The 16,124-nt window shown below is 54.3% G+C and overlaps 1 protein-coding gene across 6 annotated transcripts in view; it reads right to left on the bottom strand.

Moving 5' to 3' along the window:
• RPTOR (regulatory associated protein of MTOR complex 1) overlaps positions 1–16,124 on the bottom strand; it is a 414,631-nt gene that overhangs the window by 16,412 nt on the left and 382,095 nt on the right. For all 6 annotated transcript variants that reach the window (XM_004432844.2, XM_087441745.1, XM_087441746.1 and 3 more), the window contains 4 exons: positions 13,683–13,788; positions 9,197–9,311; positions 8,388–8,512; positions 5,366–5,470 (listed from right to left, as the gene is read on the bottom strand). In XM_004432844.2, the coding sequence (XP_004432901.1) occupies positions 5,366–5,470; positions 8,388–8,512; positions 9,197–9,311; positions 13,683–13,788 (451 nt within the window). The remainder of the gene's footprint in view (positions 1–5,365; positions 5,471–8,387; positions 8,513–9,196; positions 9,312–13,682; positions 13,789–16,124) is intronic.

Here is a 16,124-nt window from a genome sequence, read left to right as displayed (position 1 = left end):
ATCTTCTTGAATGCAGTAAGAGCCCAACATGGGGTAATGCAGAAGAGAAGGAGGGACAGGACTTGGAGCGGCCAGGCTCAAGTCCCCACCTTCAGAACTGGGAGGCCCAGGAGGTGTGACCACGGGGCCTTGGATCTGAGGGAGCTTCCTTTCTACGGCTTTCTTAGGATCTCTTCCCAGAACCTCACACAGCTACCTAATTCGTCCAATAAAATCTGAGTGCTTGCTGGCTCATGTTCTTTCGTATCAAGGGGACCGCATGGATGGAACAAGTTAGCAAAACCAGAGCCCCAGCCCCTGCCAGCCCAAAGAGCACACAGGCGAGAACAAGAGCCACCGAGCAGGGGAGAGGGGCCGGTGCCAGTCACCCAGCCTGGGTGGTCATAGAGAAGAGAGAAGGCACTCACCTCCCTGCTTACTGTGGTCAAGATAGATCGAGACCTTTCGGGCCAGACCTGTGAGGAAACGGGGATTATGGGTCTGATGCAAGGTAAGCCGGCCAGCCAGAGCAAAATTAACCCAATCAAACAAACCAAAAAGGGTTAGAAGAGCATCCAAGGAGAAACGGGAGAGAGGGAGACAGACAGGAGCAGCCCAGACTGCAGCACACTTCAGTCAGAGAAAGGCCGACCTCGCCAGGTGGCCTACTGACCTTGGCAAGATTCACCTGACAAATGTGGAAACTTCATAATCAGGGTTTCTTGGCCAGAAAAAGTCTTTCTAGATGGGAAATTGGAAAGCACTGTGGTTCACTGTGAAACATGACCTAACACGGGATCGGAACTTCCAAGCACCCGAGAACTCGCAAACACTGATGTGAAGACCACTGTGGCCGGGCCAGGGAGGCCTCCAAGGGGGGAGAAGGCGCAGCAGTTTGGGGAGGTTAGTGGCCAGAAATGCACACGGTTAGTGCGGCCAAACTGGCAGGAGTGGTGCTGGCGGCGATGCAGGAGAAGAGCAGAGGGGCGGCGGGGAGCACAGAGGGAGATGGCGCCTGCGTCAAGTGCTCAGAAATAAGGCTCAGCTCTTTACCCGCAAGCGGCCCTAGAGGTTAGTGAGGAGGCTCTGAAGGGGCACCTGAGTGCAGGCATCTCTGCCCATGCCTGTGGCTGGAGGACGGGTGGTTCCATCACTGATTCTATTTCAGAACATGAGGTACTCAGCTCTAGAGGGCGGTCTGGGGGCCTGCGAGGGGAGGGTGTCCCCAGGTAACTGTGCACGTGTGTGCATGTGTATGAGCGCGCACGCGTACGTGTGCATGTGCGTGTGTGCATGTAGGCCAGAGGTACTTTAAGATGACGACACAGAGACCCTGCACATATTTCACAAGACTTCCAAAGAGCAGGGGTGGGGCTCCTGCAAAAAACAGTGTCTTCTCTTTGGTCACAAACCACGGAATCAACTCTTTTCAAACAAGCTGCCCAGACAGCAACTTGGTGAGCAGATTCTGAGCTGAGAGAGCTCAGAACAAAAGACTTCACAGGAGCAGCTTTCTAGCTGCTTAGGTAATGGCTCCCCTCCATCGCCCGGCTCATGCCAAGTCCACTGGGTCTACTGACAAATCACCTTCTCTCCTGCCCACCCTACACGCTGGCATTCACAGAAGATGAGCCTTCTCCACGCACTTGTAGCTGAAGGGCATGGTGGGCCAAGCTTCACAGGGTGCACGGCTGTGCAGGATCCCTCCAGTCACAGATTCTTGGAGGAGCTGATGACAGCCAGGGCCCCTCCCCAGAAAAGCGTGCCTCTTCCCACACTCAGACAGCTTGCAGCTGCCTGGGGTACTCGTGGGCCAGGTGGAGAACCACGTGCAGGGAGCAAAGAGAGCTTCAAGTGCCCGGGAGGTAATCTGGAGCAGGGAGTGGAGGCTACTGCCTCTGTCTGAGAAGGTCCCCAGAGACCACAGCCAGAACTCTGAAGGGCACGGCCTTGTACTGTGGGGGGTGCCCCGAGATGCCGAAAAGCAACGAGTATGGAAGGTGCTCTTGGTGTTTTCCACTCCTTCTCTCCCAGGGTGACAGCCCAGAGCTCTGTGATTGTCATGTCAGAGGTCAGAACTATTCCCAGGATGGGCGAAGAGAGAGAAATTGGCTGCTGAGAGGCAGAAGGCAGCTAGAAGTTGGCACAGGGGCTGAGATTCCACCAGACCTGCTCCTTGCTACTGAGCTTAAGATCCTGAAATGTAAGTTACAATCAGGGGGTTGTCTCTGGCCCTACTGGGGCCTGTGGTCCCCTCGCTGCAGAGGGTAGCTGTGGCGGCTGGAGGGTGCGGGCTGGTGAGGCAGCCAGAGTGCAGGGCTCTTTCTGGGGCATCTCCTGTACTTGGAGCTGCCCCTCCCGGACCCTGAGGCACACAAGCCCACCCTGTCCTGAGCCTTTAGAGCAGCTGGTCTCCTAGGTTCCCTTTCCCTTCTATCCTTCCATCCTCCCAGAGAGAACAAGGAAATAACATCTTCCTTTTTGCTAAGCCCACTGTGGCCTGGCTGAATGGCACAGGCCATGACCACACAAACTCTGGCTGAGCAGCTGGGAGAGTGCAGAATGCCAGCCCAAAGCCCCTCCCCCGACTTGCTGATCAAGACCCAGAGAGGAGACCTCCCCGACTTCCCTGGCCCCCACCAACAATGCCTCTCCTGGGAGAGTTCTGAAAACCCAGGTCCAGCAGGGAGGGGTTGGTAGGAAACGTACGTCTACACTGATGGAACCTGCTTTCAAGTCAGGGTTGCAGCGGACGCCTGGGGCCAGGAGTAGCTCTCCACATACCAGGTGATGTCCGGGGCCCTCTAAGGGCTGGAGATAAGGACAGGGTGGCCCGAGACCCAAAGTGTGGTTCTGCTGTGCTGTCGATCTGCTCGCCCGGCTTCCTTTCTCCCAGCGAGATCCCCCACACCCATCACACCCACATGCTGTGCTCCCTGACAGCCTCTTTCACTTTAACTAAAGCAAAGGGAGATGGCATTATGGGTAAGACACACATTATGGGTAAGGCACATCATTTGGGGGCGGACAGTGAGGTATTCATTGCAAGATGAATAAACTAAACAACCAGCACATATCCTGAGCCGTCGGGGGGCTCCTGACTCTCCCACTCTCAGGCCTCGCCATGGGCCTCCTGACTCTGCTCTCCACCAGGCCCTGCCTTCCTTGCACAGGGGTCTTTGCGGGCCACCTTGTGTGCAGGGGCTGGAGGAATGGCTGGGGCCTGGGGTGTGTTGCCTGCTCAGACGGCAGCAGGAAGCAGAAGATTGAAAACCCTGTGCTCTGTGTCCTGAGGAGATGATTCAGGTCACGCAGCATGTGTCCTGCAGTGAAACCTGAGAGCGTGGGCCCGAGAATGCCAAGGGGAGGTGATCACGGCCGCCTGCTCCCAACACAGAGCAGGGCCCCCAGCAGAGCCGCCAGCAGGGGGCTGAGGGCATGGAGGGTTGAGGGTGTGTGTGAGCTGAGGGTGTGTGGGATGAGGGCGTGTATGAGCTGAGGGTGTGTGGGATGAGGGCGTGTATGAGCTGAGGGTGTGTGGGATGAGGGTGTGCGTGGGCTGAGGGTGTGTGGGATGAGGGCGTGTATGCGCTGAGGGAGTGTGGGATGAGGGCTAGTGTGAGGTGAGGGTGTATGGGATGAGGGTGTGCGTGGGCTGAGGGTGTGTGGGCCTGAGGGTGTGTGTGGCCTGAGGGTATGTGTGGGTGTGTGGGGCTGAGGGTGTGTGTGCTGAGGGTGTGGAGGCCTGAGGGCGCAGGGGACCGAGGGTGTGTGGGCTGAGGGTATGGGGGCCTGAGGGTGTGGGGGCTGAGGGTGTGGGGGCTGAGGGTGTGTGGGCTGAGGGTGTGTGGGCCCGAGGGTGTGTGGGCTGAGACCCAAAGGGTGGTTCTGCTGTGTTGTCAATCTGCTCACCCAGCTTTCTTTCTCCCAGAGAGAACCCCAACACCCATCACACCCACATGCTGTGCTCCTCGATAGCTGAGGGTGTGTGGGGCTGAGGATGTGTGGGCTGAGAGAGTATGGGCTGAGCACATTGGGGATCTGAGCAGGTGGGGACTGAGGGGGTAGGGGCTGAAGGGGTGGAGGCTGAGGAGGTGGGGGGCCAAGGGGGTGGGGGCATCAGGGGGTGTCTGTGGGGCAGAGAACAGGCTTTTGCTCTAATGTGGGAAAAGGAAGGACATTGCGATTGCAGCCACGTCACCCACGTCAGCACACGACCCGGCCCGGAGGGGCCTGGGCAACCTGAAAGTGGCCGTGTTGGGGGGGTTGGGGTGGGGTGGATATAGATGACTATTTTGTTCCTGAAAAAAATTTTAAAACATGGCTACATTTTTTAAAACAATATACAAGGAGATGTCCGCCCCGGAGCAGTCCACCTCAGCAGCTGGGTAGTGCCTCCCTCATGAAGTCACCTGAGAATCTGAGTCTCCCCAGGACAGGCGCTCAGATAGAAGGAGACAGAAGGAGCCACAGAGACAACCGGTCGTGAAGAGTATGGCTATGCAATGACAGGACACAGATGAGGCCGTGCGGGAAGTGACAGGACACAGATGAGGCCGAGTGGGAAGTGGACAAAGATGTAGAAATCCCAGGCTGGCAAAGGAGGAGCAGAGAGGGGAAGCTGCTTTTGTTTCCTGTCTATTTAGTAGCATCAGTGGCTTTGGGATCACGCTGAAGGGAGATAAGGACTCCAGCTGCAGGCGGCTCTGGAAATCTAGACACCGTGGCCTGTGGTAAATGCTGCTGGGATGCCTGTCAGCTGAGAGTGTGGAGACCCTTCCACTCCCACCCTGGTCCCTGGAAGGATCGGCAGGCGGTGCTGGAGTTTCTCTTTCAGCTGTGGAGCGGCAGCCATGCCCACAGCCATGCCCGCCTGATAGGCAGCATGCAGAGCTGTGCCCAGCGGAGCTGCAGCCACACCAACTCAGCCTGAGAGCACCTTCCAGCAGCCCAGGGCAGGCCAGGCAAGCGCACACAGCCTCCACCGCCCAGATGCAAAGACACAACCGAACGCCCCCGTGCACTCATCACCGAAAGGGAGTTAATTTGGGCACAAAGAGCACGGAACGTAGGTCCTCCAGGCCCTCCCGGAGGCGATGCTCCTCCAAACTACACACGTTTCAAGCCCAGGATGAGGGCTGGGGCAGGTGCACCCACGGTGACGATAGCCAGGAAGGTCGGCGCTCGGTTAGACTGCCACCCGGTAAAGTCATGTATCCCAAGGTGGAAGCACTTCTGTGGCAACTAGGGGAAGCCAGCTGGTTTACAATTTGGGGAATCTGAAGAGAACAGAATGGCCTGACAGGAGCCATTGCCTAGGGGTACATGGAACTGCGGGGCCCCCCAGCAGCTCTGGGACCTCCTTTTGTCTCTGGGGAGGACCCACCTCGGGTTGTTGGCAGCATGTCTGAAAGCCCCTGCCAAGCGGTCACCATTTCTGGATTCTTCTCCAAATCAGCGAAGTTCTTCCAGACCCTGATGGCGCCATCATCTTAGGGAGAGAAGAAAAGGAGGTTAAAACTGGGTCCTGGCTGTTCTGGATGTGCAGTAGGAAGCACCTCTTGGTGAAGGTGCAGCGAAGACGACACTGCTCCCCCCCATGCTTAGCGGCCCAACTCATGAAGGATGGGGTTCTCTGGATGCCGGTTTCCTCCACCGTGCCCTCAGAGTCACATCTGGGCAATCAGGGAAAGCCACCAGCAAAGGCACAGTTAGAGGACCTGTTCTTTCTCTGACCTCGGGCCTCAGGACACTCCTTCACCTCCATTTCCCCCATTCTTCCCCCAGTGAATCATCTTGCGCCGAGAAGAAAAATCAGTCTCATGAGGGGACAAAGTCCTTGGGGCCTTCCACACTCTCTTCCACCTCCTGCCTGTGCTCTGCTCCATACACAGAGGAGCCCACGGTCTCCAGACCAGGGAACAGCGGGCCATTCCTCCTTGACTATGGAGGCTCAGCACGGGGCAGGTGGGCAGCGAGGTGAGCCTGAGTGGTGCCCACCACATGTCTCTCCTTCCCCCTGGCGTGGTGCGCCCTGGGTCCCTGCTCTCAGGATTCACTAGCCCCTCACACGTGGCCCTCAAGGCGACCTCAAGCCGTTAGCTGCTTCCAGTCCTACTGCCACCCGTCCTCTTGGATGACCGCCTTGCCTTGTGCTGCCAAAGGAGGAGCAGGTCATTTGGGGAACACGGCTAGACACGCTCGCTGAGCCGAGTTCCCAACCTCCACCCCGTCTGTTTATCCCGCCCCTGACCTCCATGACTCTCCTTGCTCTGGAATTTGAGCCCTTGTGCTGCTTCTCCACCAGGACGCCACTTGTGAAGGACCTTTGGTCCCTTCTCCTGTGCCATCGTGCCCGGGGGTCACCCTCTGCTCCTCCTCTTTGGTGCTCAGAGATGCACAGCGTGACCTATCCTCAAACCTCCGCTGAGCCTTACTGGTCTCCTGCACCACCTCTCTGGCTATCTGTCCTCTCCTTTATCTGCTGTCTACATCGGAGGAGGACTGCTTTGACAGTGGCTCGACTTTATTTTATTTGGTCCTGAGGTGGCACTGCTTGGGGGACCTTTCTCCATGGACATGCCCTTCACAGGGGGCCCAGGAACACTTTGAAACAAGAGAAAGGTCGGGTTGTCAATGCAATCAGTTCAACTACCTCAATGACTCAGAAGCCCAGGACAGACCAAAACAGGATAGGACAGGACAGGACATGACAGGACCAGGACAGGACACGACAGAACCAGGACAGGAGAGACCAAGACAGGACAGGACAGAAGCAGGTCAGGACAGGACAGGACAGGACCAGGACAGGACAGAACAGGACAGGACAGGACCAGGACCAGGACAGGACACGACAGAACCAGGACAGGAGAGACCAGGACAGGACAGAAGCAGGTCAGGACAGGACAGGACAGGACCAGGACAGGACAGAATAGGACCAGGACAGGACAGGACAGGACCAGGACAGGACAGGACAGGACCAGGACCAGGACAGGACAGCACAAGGACAGGACAGGACAGGACCAGGACCAGGACAGGACAGGACCAGGACAGGACAGGAAAGGACCAGGACAGGACCAGGACAGGACAGGACAGGAAAGGACCAGGACAGGACCAGGACAGGACAGGACAGGACATGACATGACAGGACCAGGACAGGACACGACAGAACCAGGACAGGAGAGACCAAGACAGGACAAGACAGAAGCAGGTCAGGACAGGACAGGACAAGACAGGACAGGACACGACAGGACCAGGACAGGACAGGACCAGGTCAGGACAGGACCAGGTCAGGACAGGACAGGACCAGGACAGGACCAGGACAGGACAGGACCAGGACAGGACAGGACAGGACAGGACCGGATTGGACAGGACCAGGACAGGACAGGACAGGACCCGCCAGGACAGGACCAGGACATGACAGGACCCGGATAGGACAGGACCAGGACAGGACAGGACCGGACCAGGACAGGACCAGGACAGGACAGGACAGGACAGGACAGGACCAGGACAGGACAGGACCAGGACAGGACCGGACCAGGACAGGACAGGACCAGGACAGGACAGGACAGGACCAGGACCAGGACAGGACTAGGACAGGACCAGGACAGGACAGGAGAGGACCAGGACAGGACCGGACAGGACAGGACAGGACCAGGACAGGACAGGAGCAGGACCAGGGCAGGATAGGACAGACCAGGGCAGGACAGGATAGAACTGGGGTAACATGGGAAGTGAGGCCAGACATCTTCTCTCCCTCTCACCTGGTGCTCCCCTGCTCCCTGCCCACCTCCCTCACCACGTCTGTCATCTCTGAAGGAAGCACAGTTAGATGGACAGTGACTTCTCATCACCAAGAAACTGTGGAATCATATTTTTAAACACTAAAGGAAAATTACTGTTACGCGAGGGTGGCTTACTTGGAAAGCTATTGTTCAAGAGCGAGGGTGAAATGATGACATTTCAGACCAAAAAACGAAGCATGAGCTCCACCACTCCCAAGCCATTGCTAAAGGATCTAAGGCCGTCCTCCAGGAAGAGGGAGCCCGACCTGGAGAGGAAGGGGCACAGCCACCAGTGATGGGCTGGAACCCCCGCGCACGTCATGGTGGGGCCTGCCTCCCTCATTCTCTGGTGTCCCCTGAGACAGAGAAGGAGACACAGCCCCCAGGACACTGACTGATGCTGGTCCCTCTGCCCTCCGCCGTCGTTTGTGGGTGAAGCCCTTTCCCTCAGAAACCTCGTCATGCCTTAATGCCAGTGGCCTTCACTTACGAGCAGTCCCCTGTGCAAGAAGAAATGGTCAGAGTCAAAGGAAACTTTGTACAAACACGTGCTGGGGTCTCGCATCTGTCCCCTGACATCTCTGCATCTGGGTTTAGGGCTCTGGCCACGCCAATCCCACTCACCTGTGGCCGTGAGCAGGAGTGAGCAGTCCTGGCCGTTCAGATACTCCATGGCGGTGACCCTTGTGTACCGAGGGTTTCCATTGTGGAAATAATCCAGCTTCTCCCCTTTCTCCCAGTCCCAAAAACTTAAGGGGATAAGAGAGGAATAAAGCTCACAACCATGTGAATGTATCTAATGTCACTGAACTGTACACTTAAAAACGGTTAAGATGGTAAATTTTCTGTGTTCTGTAAATTTTAGCACAATAAAAAAGAGAGAAATAAGAAATAGAGGTAAGAACTACATTCATTTTATAAGCTATACAAAGATTTACCCTTCTGCCCTCCTCCGTTGAGTGAGTACTCTCTCCAGGGCGTACGGGCAATGCTTGCTATAAATTAAACCCATCTAGTTAGCGCTTTCCCATCACACCTGCTTCTGCAGAGGCGGCAACAAGAGCAAGCCCGTTGTCCGTGTCTCTGTCACAATGTGGTCCTGACGAGCCCACAGGTGCTCTGTCAGTACACGTGACTCGGGAACAGCCTCCTCTTAATACCAGAAGCTCCCGTCACCGCCCCGCACATGGACCGTGGCCAGGGCTCTGGACCACCTTCAGTAATGGGCAAGAGTGCAGCACTGGGCGAGGAGTGCAGCCACATTAGGCCAGGAGAAAAGGGCCATTTCTTGAGCCCTTTCCACCTGCAACAGCCCAAAGGGCTTCAAGGGCGAGTACCGTGTGGGAGGTGAAGGAGGCGTGCTGTCTACACTGTGTGGAGGAAGGCTAACTGTAAACCAGCTGAAATGCAAGTCCTGACCAGTGCGTGCCTACCAGATGCTGTCTTTGTCAGCTACAGCCACACATGGTGTAAAGGGGTGAAACTTGACCACGGAGGGGACGCCAGGGTTCCTGTTCAGAAATATCTGGTCATCCAGTCTCGTGATACCTGCCAAAGGGACACACAACAATGGGGCTTAATTTACAATAAATATCGATGACTTTTTTTTTTTTTTTGGTGAGGAAGATCAGCCCTGAGCTAACATCTGATGCCAATCCTCCTCTTTTTGCTGAGGAAGACTGGCCCTGGGCTAACATCCATTCCCATCTTCCTCTACTTTATATGGGACGCCGCCACAGCATGGCTTAACAAGCAGTGCGTTGGTGCACGCCCAGGATTTGAACCGGCGACCGGCGAACCCCAGGCTGCCTCAGTGGAGCACGTGCACTTAACCGCTGCACCACTGGGCCGGCCCTGATGACATATTTTTACCAAGGCCGACGCCAATACCGCATGTTTGGGGACCTGGAGAGGAAACAGAAGGAAAGCAGGGGTCAGAGGAGGGGCCCTGGCTCCCTGGCCACAGGGCCCCTGCGTTTGCTTGGACGCCCCCCGGTTCCCAGCACTACCTGGACGCGCTACAAGTTTTTAATCAGCGCATGTGAACTCGTACATTGAGACAGCACATCAGCACTCTTCAGATGAGTGCAATCTGGTTATGATTTTATGAAGAAAGTGCTGAAGATTTCAGAATAAAGCTCAGTAAGGCTGTGACTTGTAACCCAGATCCAGGTTGAAACATCAGTACAGCCATCATTGTCCGCAATCCAGCCGCAGTCCACAACGCAGTTACATGACTGAGGGCAGATACCACAGACTGCACAGAGGAGGTGAGTGCGGGCTTATTCACCAGGTCCCCAAATACCAGCACCAGGAAATAAATCCCTCCTGGCTCTGCAAGAGTTTGTTCTAGAAGAAAGGAGGCTAAGAATGCAAACAGCATCAAGATGGGTTTAGACACACTTCTGGTGAATGACATCCGGCTGATTCAGAGCAGCCAGTGCATGAGTCCCCCCTTCCCTGCAAGGTCACGGAGGGCGAAGGTAAGCAGCGTCCCTAATGCTCTTGGCCTCAGCGGCTGGACGGGTCCCCAAGTAACCCAGGAGGGTCTTCAGAGATTGCAAACTTCTCATTGGCCACGAATGCAGGTCTTGAGAGAGGCAAAGAAAAGCTTCTACTCATCACCGTGCTGGGGGCCAAGAGGGATAAGGTGCTCGTCACCAGTGATTCCAGTCCTCCAGCTCCTCCCTTTGTTAAAACAGCAAACCCTGAAAACCACTTGATGATAAGGACAGGGTTAAACCAACAGGCCAACAGGCCCCAGAGGTGTTTTTTTTTTTTTTTTTTTGGTGAGGAAAATTAGCCCTGAGCTAACATCCAATGCCAATCCTTCTCTTTTTGCTGAGGAAGACTGGTCCTGGGCTAACATCAATGTCCATCTTCCTCTACTTTATATGGGATGCCGCCACAGCATGGCTTCACAAACGGTGCGTCGGTCTGCGCCCAGGATCCGAACCTGCAAAACCCAGGCCGCTGAAGTGGTGTGTACGCATGTAACCACTATGCATGCTGCTGAGGCCCCAGAGGTTTTAACAGTGGCAGCAGCACTGTGTTCCCTTAGAGGCCTTCACCCTTAGTTACAGGTTTCTTTGGAGAGAGCCAAGATAGCAGGCATCATTTCCACCATTAAGATAAAGGGAACGCCCAGATTCTTAAGTCAGCGAATGCATTTTGCATATATGCAGATGTGGGTGCATGCCACTGGCCGAGGTCCTGACTGTCATGGGGTGGGTGGCTGCAGCAGGGCAGGGACTAAGAAAAACTGACACTTACTTTGCCAGGTCTCGTCTCCTGGCCCACGATTACTGTCCGGTAACTGCTCAACCTACAGGCATGATTTCCCCTCCTTCTCATCATTACATCTTTCCCAGTAGTCAGCTGCCTCTCAAATAAAAACAAAACTTCACGCTGAATCCAGATTCTGAGCGTGGCAGTTACTCGAAGAGGGTGTGGTGGGTCATTAATGTTCCGATCCTCTCATTGCTATCTCCGTTTACATTGATTTTTCCATTTTGCAATCTCATTGGCTAATGTCTCCAGCAGTTCAGTAGCTCTTCTTAGGGTGTTTTTGACAAGCAGATCTTGCTCTTTTTTTCCACAAAGACTGGAAAAGAGAACCCCTGACTCTGGTTTACAAAGATATTTTTTTGTTTTTGTCTAGAAAACGCGGTTGTTTCTCAAAAGCCTGGCTCTAATTTCACTCCCTGCTCAATGCCGACCAGAAACGCCAGCCCAGAGTGTGGCCTTCACTGTCCCGTTCAGTTTGCCTTCAGATGTCTAACCGTGGTTGGCAAACTCAGCTGCCAGGCCTCTCACTGGTACAGGGAAACCAATCTGTCCTGCTGTCCCAGCAAGTGGGCCTGGGGTCCTGAAGAACTACAAACCTCCCAAAAAACAGCCTCCTGATGCTGAAATTCTGAGAGCTCCTGTCAAGCAGGGCAGCTGTTCTCTCCTCCTGAAGAAAGCTTTGGAGGCGCCGGCCGCCCTGGCTGCCCATGTTTGAGTGGGGATGGCTGGGGCAGCAGACGCTGAATTCCAAAACACCGGAGTGCTTTAACTCTAGCTCCCAACAGCTCCTTCACGGAGGCACAAAGAGTTATAAACAACCAAGATTAGTTTTCAGCAGAAGTGACTATGCGCATTAATGAAACATGACCCCAAGGCACTTTACAGGGAGAGCTCTGAACGCAGATGGAAGTACACAGAAGTGCTTCAGACATATCACTGGCTTCTGGAAGGAAACAGTCATTTGTGGCGCTCAGTGGGGCAAAGGAGTGTGCCAAGCCTTGGCAGGCTTGCTAAGGAGGAGACCCTGATGCCCCCGCTGTCTACAGGTGGGCCCTTCTGCTTCAGTGGGAGGGACAGTCTCATGGGTCCTCACCCCCAGCTTTAAAAAGTAACCTGTAATAGGGCCGGCCCCGTGGCTTAGCAGTTAAGTGCGCACGCTCCGCTACTGGTAGCCCGGGTTCGGATCCCGGGCGCCCACTGACGCACCGCTTCTCTGGCCATGCTGAGGCCGCATCCCACATACAGTAACTAGAAGGATGTGCAGCTATGACATACAACTATCTACTGGGGCTTTGGGGGAAAAGAAAAAAAAAAAAAAGTAACCTGTAATAACCTTCAGAATTTTACAGGACAGGGATGTACAGTCAAAATAGCAAATCAACAGATTAGTTAAGAGCCTGATCATCCACTCTGTGCAGGAACGTGGGCAGTGTTAGGTCCATCGCCCAAAGCCAGCTCCGTGATTAAGGCCTCGTAGGCCACTCAGTCAGAGGTGTGAGACCGTCCTACTTCTCTGTACACTCAAGGGACTGGGTCAGCTCCCTGGGGTGGGAGCCGGGTCTTTATGGCTGACCCACGCTCCCAGAGAGTGAGAAGAGGAGACAGGCTCTGTCTGGTGTCCCTGGGGCAAGGCTGCCCTCATCCCTGTCCTGACCACACAACAGAGGCCTGTGCTGCCCCCCTCCCTCCCTGCTTCAGTGCCTCGGGGGCACACACTGTGTCCTCGGCTGCTCATCGCCACTTCACACTGGGTGAGGCTGAGAAGCATGCAAAGGGGGTAGTTTTAGCATCTGTTGGCAAATTTGGTAAAAGGTTTGGTGAAAATGTGACTGACATACAGCTTCTTTTTTTAATTTTATTTATTTATTTTTCCCCCCAAAGCCCCAGTAGATAGTTGTATGTCATAGCTGCACATCCTTCTAGTTGCTGTATGTGGGACACGGCCTCAGCATGGCCAGACAAGCGGTGCGTCAGTGCGCGCCCGGGATCCGAACCCAGGCCGCCAGCAGCGGAGCGCGCGCACTTAACCGCCAAGCCACGGGGCCGGCCCTGACATACGGCTTTGGATGACAGAGACAGCGATTATTTTGAGGACAGGTGGGGGCCAAGTGAACACAACCAGGGCCTTGTATTTTGTCTTCTGTCCCCAGGGGCAGAGCACAGGGCCCACTCTATCGCGGACTTCTAGGACCTGCAGAGGGCTTGTTCCTTCTCCTCTGGAAATGTCAAAATGCAGAAGCCGTGCTTGTCCAAGAGGTCGCACAGACAGACAGACAGATGGGAGCTTCCCTTGGGCAATAATCCCAGAGGGCTTCTGAATCTCCTGAGAGCAAGGATACAAGAGCCTGGGCGGCTCCTCTCCTTAGACCAGGCCTTCCCTGAGGCGGGTGGGCTTCCACAGCCCAGGTAGGTGCTTCCCGACCTCCGCACCACCCACCCCCATGCCGGCTCCCCTCCTAGCTCCCTTCCCCAACCCTCCCCTCCCACAGCCTTGAGGAAGGACTGCATCCAGCACCAAGGAGACCGTTCAGTTCGCGGGTGTGTAGGGGGGAGTGGCCTGATCACCGAGGGCTGGCAGAGGCCCCTCTCTTTCATGATGGAGCTGTGGGGACAGCTGGGGATGCTGCTTACCCTTCTGGATGAGCTGCTGCGCCTGCTTTCTGACGCGGGTGTTGCGTAGAAATCGCCATTCCCGCTCCTTGCGGATCTGACTCTCCAGGTCATGCTCTTCCGGGATCTTCAACAATAAAAAACACCAAATTAAGTCCAGGAACTAAAAAATAATTATTTTCCAGATAAAAAGACTCCTCTTCCCCAAATGTTGAAGAATCTGGGTGCTCTGGTCTGGCCAGAGTGCCCAATGCCCCACTGACAGGTACAGAGCAGAGCATCGGTAACTGAGTCCCCATAGCACACCCTGCCTCTCCCCTGGCCTTCCGGGGAGCACCTGGCTGCCCTCCCTCTGCTGGCCCCCGGAGTTGGAGGCTCTGAGGGCTCAGACCCAGTGGAGGGCTGGCTGGCCTTGTGCGAGGCTGACGGAGAGGAGACTTAGCAAACACCCCAGATCTCTGAGGGTCACACGTTGTCCTGCTCCTCAAGGCCCAACCTCGGAAGCTGAGGGCTGCCACTGAGTTCTGACAAGGAGCAACAGGGTGGCCGCTTTCAAAGCAGACAAGGTGCTTTCGAGAGGCGAGGTTCAGGAGTAAGGACTCAGGCGTGTTTTCTGCAGGAGGGGACACAGTGGCCCATGCCAGACACTGGGCTGAGCCGATACTTCACAGGTTTAAAATGCAAAACCAGAAAAAGATGGGGCATGATCAGAGACCCTGCATTTATTCTTTCTTTGATGTCAAAGGGAACTGGGGCATCTGGTTAGAGGACAAATGAGCTTATGAGAAGTGACAGAAGTGACAAGCAGAGCAAGGCTGCTCTGTGGCTGCGTGAAAGGCAGGCTGGGTCCTGAGAGGGCGCCGGGTCCTTCTAGGGAGCTATTGCCCAGCACTCCACGGGGCTGGAAAGTTAGGAAAGAGCTGTGCTGCAAACCTGGGTCACTTCAAGCCATCTCTGCTGCCCTCAAGAGAACTCTGCTGCCCTCCTTGATGAGCACAGCTTCAGAGAGACTGAGCGTATCTCCCCTGGAAATACGTGGATGCTGGAATGTCAGACAAATTGCCCTTTCTCTACTCCTTCAGCAAGGTCTTTCTTGCTTCATGGTCTGTGTGTGTGCACATGTGTGCATGCGGGTTGTGGCTACAGATAGGTGTGCAAAACCAGTGTCTAAGAGAGGTCTACACTTAGGAAATAATAAGCTGGGATTTAAGTCTACTTCATTCAGATGTAAAAAATTCAGACATATAACCACTTGTTTATGTAATAAAGATGTATTTCCTTAATGATACATTTCATCAAGTAAATTTGGCTGACTCTGATTCCCTACTTGAAACTCAGAGTTGTAAAGTTCCAAAATACAAAAGAAATTAACTAAATTAGAAAAAACCCTACTTCCGCTCGGCCGAGAGTTGAGACAGCACAGCTTGCTGTAACCTGCCATCTATTAGCCAGAGAACACCAGTTAGGCAGAGAGGGCCCATATGCAGTAAAATTGTCTTCTCTGCTAGAGAAGTGTTGGGATGAAGAACAGTGAACGTGGTAACACGCATGTGGCTGAGAAGAGGTAATTTCCACATGGACAAGAGTTTTGGTCACCTTTTAGGTGGTTATTATGTGAAAATGCTAACAGGACATTTTTGTGTTTCCTCCTTGAACACTTTATGTTATCTTTGATTACGAAGCAAAAACAAACAACCCCAAATGTCACTCCTGGTGCTCACGCACAGGGGACCTGGAGGTCTGTTTTCCAGCTTTTTATTGCTATGCAAGGTTTTTTTCTTATAAATCACAAAAACCACACCCACCAAAACAACAACAAGGACACCCAAACACGAGCCAACAAGAAGAAAAGGTGTTGTGGCTGGCCCAGTGGCAGAGCAGTTAAGTTCTTGCATTCCGCTTGGGCAGCCCGGTGTTTGCTGGTTAGGATCCTGGGCATGGACCTACGCACGGCTCATCAAGCCATGCTGAGGCGGCATCCCACACAGAGCAACAAGGAGGATGTACAACTATGACATACAACTATCTACTGGGGCTTTGGGGAGGGAAAAAAAGGGAAAAAAGGAGGAAGATTGGCAACAGATGTTAGCTCAGGGTCAATCTTCCTCAAAAAAAAAAAAAAAAAAGAAGAAGAAGAAGAAAAGGTGTCCAATCCCTCCACAGAACGTTTAGTGGTTTAGAAACAACCCCACGATGGGACATGGTTTCAACTGTGGTTTTTAACAGTTGGTTTCAGTTTATGACAATCCAGAGCTGATCAGAAATGACAAATGACTGACAACGTAGAGCAAGAAGAGGAGGAAAATCCCAGGTAAAAGACTCAGAGCACGTGCAAGAATTGAGACATTGCACGTTAGTGGAACTCTGGTTTCTGTGGGAGTAAATTAGAGGAAGAGGTCTGAAAGACTCTGAAGGGGGAGGGACAGGACAGGCACTAAGTTCTGGGACTGCCAGTGAAGAATC

This window comes from Ceratotherium simum, chromosome 16, assembly GCF_057802395.1.
Source record: "Ceratotherium simum simum isolate JZ-2026a chromosome 16, ASM5780239v1, whole genome shotgun sequence".
Lineage (NCBI taxonomy): Eukaryota > Metazoa > Chordata > Mammalia > Perissodactyla > Rhinocerotidae > Ceratotherium > Ceratotherium simum.
This window is presented reverse-complemented; position numbering and strand designations above follow the sequence as displayed.